Genomic DNA, 5,982 nt, shown 5'->3' on the forward strand with positions numbered 1-5,982 from the left:
GGCTTTACTCTTGCAATTCATAGCTATAATAAACCAATGAGTGAGGCAAGTGTATTGTCCAATCAGTTTAGCTAGCTACATTACATTTTTGTGACACTGACTGCCCTATCTATTCATGTGTAACGCATGGCATGGCATGATAAGACAATGCATAAATAAATGAATCACAACCCATGATCAGCATTGTGACTTGGTCACCCTAAAATGTTCACATGGAAAGAAGACTGTTATTTGTCCCTAGGGATGACATCACACTTTTTCTATTTTACAGGATCAGTACAAAGGATGCTGTATGTGCTGGTCAGCGATGGTTCAAGATAATGATAGTTATTTTGTCGAGAATACCACGTAAACTGTATGGATAGTCAATAAGAAATGCTGACTAACACATTACACTCTTTCTCAATCTAATAGAAAGAGCGAAAATAACGTGTTGATAATTTCAGAATGCTGCTAAAATTACTTGAAAAATCCTTAGGATTGCATTAGGAATGTTGGACGTCACCCATGGGCACCAGTGGACAAACACTATTTCAGCACAAGAAGAAAAACAAAGAGGTATTGTGAAGGTTCAAAATTATCAAATGATTAAGACCTATCGCACTAAACTTAAATGGTATTTATATTATTTTTAAGGTATATAGGAACTTTTGCAAGCTGCAGATCCTGATTTTTTTTCTTCTTTTCAAAAAAATATGTAACTAAATCACGATTCCTGAAATCTAAAATATATAACAAAACAAACATTGTATGTACAATATTGAATGCATCTTTACTGAATAATGAATCATGCACAATTACCCATTTATGAATATACATGTGAATTAGACTACATTATAAACAAATCACTGGAGCCTGATGCGAAACCCTATCCAAGATTTGTATTCGATAAAAAAGGTTTGTTCAACACTAATATATATAAAAAATATATACTTTCATTTAAAAAATGTCCGGATAGGCTATAAAAACCAACTGACATGAATTTTCGTTTTGTGTGCTTTGGGTGAAGATTTCACTTCAGTTTTCTAGTTATAAGGTTTTACACTCTTCAGGCGCACGCAGCACAGATTACTAGAAAAGAGTGACCCCTTTCACACGGCTAACCCTGTCAACTGATCGTGTAGACATTGGGAACTATAGGAAACAAACCAAGTGTGATACATTGATGTGAGGGAGTAAACAAAAACATTTCCATGACAAAACATGCTCTGCACTTAATCTATCGCAGAATATGCAATCCGCTCCTTTGAATGCCAAGATAGGCATCGATACTGGAAAAATAACCTACCGTATGCCAACATAAATACATAAAAAAGTCAACGTATTGTCGTCCTATGTTATGAAGAAAATTGTATTAAAATGTATTGATGAAAATACTTTCTAAAATTCCGAAACATAATATGATGTAGAGCGTGGTATGTTCAACATAATTACATTGCTTGCTATTTTACATTTGTACATCTTGTGTGCTATGCCTGTGTGTGTGTGTGTGTGTGTGTGTGTGTGTGTGTGTGTGTGTGTGTCTGTGCGTGTGCGTGTGCGTGTGTGTGTCTCTCAGAGAGAGAGAGGGAGAGAGAGAGACAGATCCACACCAACTGATGAGGTTGCGTTTAAAGAAATACCCTTTTTAATTAATATAATATTTAAAAGCATATTAATATAGTTTCAAACTATAGTTTCTTGATACGAAAACTCTTATGAACCATACTCTGAAACAGATAGCTAATTTGCGCTCGTATAACGCAGTAGGAAATGTATTGGCATGTAAAAACTAAGACACGTATAAAATTGTGTTGTGGGAGTTATCGAATTAACACTGTTAAATACTGACTTGCATTTGCTTGTCTTATGTTGCTTTGTTAGCTAAAAGCACGACCAACAACGGTAGGCTATTAAAAGTCCCTTCAAACGTTTTTTTTTATAGTAGCTTAAACTGCTCTGAATAAAGCTTGAAATGTCACCAAATGACTTTCTTGTAATAAAACAGGTAGGCTAATTCTCGGATAAAGTAAAGAGTTCCCAGCCCTTTTGGAGTTTGCGTTGGGTTTCACAACATGATGAAACCGGTGGAAGGGATAAGGAGAGCTATACGTAAAACCATAGGCAAAGTTTCACAGGGACCACGACGTCTACATATCCCATTATATTTTAAGTCAAATTACCGAAATTATAAAGTCACTTCTACATAAAAACATAGCCTTTCCAACACAAATTATGTCCTGGTCAAGAGCATGAAAAGTTGCCTGCTTGTATTCGGAGAATATACTGTTAGAGTTGTACATGCATATAAAAAGATTGTCCCACCCGCTGATAGAAGCATGACTTACCATTTTCGGACACCACCCCGGCTATTGTGGGATCCTCGTCCGACTTGAGATGCTGTGGCTTCGCTTGCTTGCGACGGGACATGCTGCTGATACGCTGCGAGATGTTTCTGCTTTTTGCAGATACATCAGCAGAGACCGAATGAAAAAAAATGTTCACAAATAGTCTGGTTGCAAAAATTACGGGAATTTGCTGGTGTTGCTGTTGCGTGGATTGCGCATGTCGGCATATAATTATGATAGTGAATAATGCATTGCGATTAATGGTACTGTGTGAGAGGGATTGGCTGAAGTCCAGCGGACACACTGGATATGGTAATGAGTGACAGACTAAGCAATTAGCTGCTTCACTCTCAGACTATCTGTCTCTCTTCTCTTGCTATCCACCTCCTCCAACAACACACCAAATCTTGCTTGTTACGCCCAGCATTCAGGGGGGTCTACGTCGCGGAAGGTCAGCTTTTCTCCTTTTCTGCGGAGCTTTGTATCATTAGTGCTGGAGATTCATTGGTGCAGCTCTTTTCTTTCGTGTATCCCATACTTCAGCCATGCTTTTAAGTAGTATTTTCCACTTCGGTTGTGAATTTGTGACACTTTAGATGACGGAATTCGAGCAGTTTGCCTCAAAACTGATATATTCAATCCATATTTTCTTCCATCTTATTTAGGCTAGATAACTTTTGTCCCACGACTGAGTCCTTCCTCTGAATGTGGCTGTGTGCATCTGAAAGTGTTTTTAATGTCCCTGAAGTGGTTCAGTCTTTTTTTATCTTCATATAATTGACAGCATCTTCATTCAAATAAACTCCTTGCCGTTGGACATCAGTCGCCGACACCCGCTAGAAGTGGATGGGACGGATAAAGTTTTTGAGGATGGTTGTGAGTTGTTCCCAGTGCGGCTTGATGATGCAATTCCGTTGTAAAGGGGAATTGTAAAAGTTCGGGTTGATTGCCAGCGGATAAACAAGGAACATACTCTTTTGAATTGCCACTCAAAGTTTGTTGTGCGTCTTCTCAGAATCGACGCACCTTGTCGGAGTTATGAAGTATGAAATAGTCCCTTGTCTCTATACGCACCTAATAATTTGTATAATGAGCGTTTATAAAAGAAAAAACACCCCAACTGGCGCTGGGTGGCTAGATGTGCTTTCCCCCTCGTGGTGCTTTGCTCCCGGCTGCGCGTTTGGCTCGAGCTGCTCTCCAAAGTCCCCTCTCTCTTCTGTCAGTTGCTCGCCAAAGACCCCGGTCCTTTCCAAAGAGCTTTAGATTTTTTTTCTGATCGATCTACTTTCTCATATGTCGGACATGAAAGTCTTCTTCGACTTCACTTGATGGTTGGTAACAGGAGCACTGCTCGGGAGGTTTGATGTAGCCGTTGTTGCCTTCGCCTTTAGCTCCGTGTGTGGGGACTGCGCTGTGTGTGAGAGAGTTAAACCTTGGGCTAGGTTCAGCCCATTGCGTTGAGCGACCGCTAGGATGTACCACACCGTTACTGTTAAAGTCATAAGCTTCACACTAGGCTATGGATTCCACAACGGAGCGATTTGATATGATATAGCCATATGTTTCCAAATATCAACCATCGGGGAATCATCAGTTTGTCTAAGGTGTAGTAAATTAATACAAAAATGGGTCTGTGAGTTTATGCATTCCTGATTCCGTATCCCTATAGCTTCTAACATTAATTTATTGCGAACGATTTGCTCTACATTTTATCATATTTTAATTTTTTAATTTTGTACATAATATGGAAGAAAACATTGGAGAAATAAAAGTGTTGACACTAAGAGTTAATTTGTATTTCATTGTAAATTTGACTTTGGTGATGCTGTGCTGGAGGCCTACTTCACCCCCTTTAGATACAATATTAATTTAAAAAATGCTCCACACAGAGCGTTTATTTGCAGCAGTCTACAATTACATTTTAGGTGTGTAACGTGTTTAAGTTCAGTTTTAGTTCAAGATAGGCTATAACAAACAACCAATAATGTATTTTCATCTGTGAAATAATATGAATGTGTGTTTTTTCTCTTCCTCAGTGTTCTCCTGTGTTAAATAAACATGCCCTGGCTACATTTTCTTGCAAATGGTGATTTACATTGTAGCCTAGTAGCCTACTTTGCAAGTGTGTGACTTGGGGCGATGGGGAGGGGTCCATTCGGAGGAAGGGCTGTGTGGGTGACAAACACCTGTGTTGCCATATTTGTGTCAATCCCTGTATGGCTTTGCGTCCAACATTTTTTATATATTATTTTCAAAACTCAGAATGTGTTAATCACATTGAAAACGGGAAGTAATAATTGATTTAGTTATTTTTCACATCATAATAGACTATCAATGTGTTTCTCTTCCCTGATGCAGAAACGAATAGGAATTAGCCTTTTCCCGTCGTGCATGGATGCAATTCTATAACCTGCATATTGCCTTACTGTGCAATTCTATATAACCCTTATTGCCCTAATCTTTCTCAACAATTACATCAATAAAAGTGCAGTTTTCCTATTGTCTCTTTCGAATAAGATAAATCAAACAGCTGCCTATCAGCCAAATGCAAATGATCTAATAATGTAGGCTAATATCTTAACAGATGTGAGTTAACCTAAGAAATAAAATAATAAGTGACGTTCTTATTTTATATTGTTTAATTTCCTATAGTGCACCTTGTTAGAGGATCCTCTGGGTTTGCTTTCGAGATAGGCCTACTGCTGAGTGTTTTTCATTGGGTTGGGTCTTTTTCCCCGTGTCTAACATGTAGTGAGATATATTTTCCTTGACAACAAGGTCATCCAGTGAGCAAACTTTTAAAAAATTCCATCATACCCTTAGAAGTTATGTCCAAAAGGATGTTATTATCTGGTATTAATAGATGCAGCCCTGGGAAGACAAAATCAGCTATTGATAATTGCAAGGAGTATACCGCAGCTACTGTATCGATCGGCGTGTCCTCCACTCCCCTGGTATAGAGAGATAAGAAGACAGACTCTTTAGAGCAATATAATTTATTTTGACCTATCTGCTTGCTACAGACTTATGATGAATAGCTAGAGTGGCTGAAGTCCTTTATCACGAAAGTTACCCCTTGATATAATATTGATTCTTTATAACTAACTCGCCACACAAAAATCAAACTGTCCACTTGGCCATCATCATCATCAATATCATCACAAAGGCAGAGGAATGAAGATCCCCTGTGCCTTCTAAAGGGAGCTCTCACAATCTGCTCTCTAATCTTTACTTCGCTGATGATGAAAGGAAAAGAAAAGAAACAAAATGCTATTTAATCCTGTACACACACACCTTGTGTGAAAGGAAGACACAATTCGATCAGTAGTATTGTCGACTGGAGAGGCTTATGTTGAAATTGTTCATTCATTTTACGTGCGTTTTTGATTGATGTAGCCTGTAGGCGCGCGCGTCTCATCTCCTGTCTCCATAAACGTCCATCTCCGAAGATGACAATACTGTTTTAGTTCAAACCTACCTTAACCTCTGTCAGTTTCACCTGCATGAGACTAGCACTGTGGGAGGCACTTGCCAAGTGACTTGGTCCACTCATTCATCACGTTAAAATAGCCTAATACCCTGGGTCTCCCGCCCACTCCTTCACCTCAAAACACCATTCCTGTCACCACTCTTATGATGCAGTTATGGCCAGTTA

The 5,982-nt window shown here is 38.8% G+C and overlaps 1 protein-coding gene across 2 annotated transcripts in view; it reads right to left on the reverse strand.

The window, feature by feature from the left end:
* LOC123481964 (sal-like protein 3) overlaps positions 1-4,384 on the reverse strand; it is an 18,524-nt gene extending 14,140 nt beyond the window's left edge. For both annotated transcript variants that reach the window (XM_045207919.1, XM_045207920.1), the window contains exon 1: positions 2,328-4,384. In XM_045207919.1, coding sequence (XP_045063854.1) covers positions 2,328-2,409 — 82 coding nt within the window. In that variant the 5' untranslated portion in view covers positions 2,410-4,384. The remainder of the gene's footprint in view (positions 1-2,327) is intronic.
* Between the last annotated feature and the right edge of the window lie 1,598 nt (positions 4,385-5,982).

This window comes from Coregonus clupeaformis, chromosome 26 (assembly GCF_020615455.1).
Source record: "Coregonus clupeaformis isolate EN_2021a chromosome 26, ASM2061545v1, whole genome shotgun sequence".
NCBI lineage: Eukaryota > Metazoa > Chordata > Actinopteri > Salmoniformes > Salmonidae > Coregonus > Coregonus clupeaformis.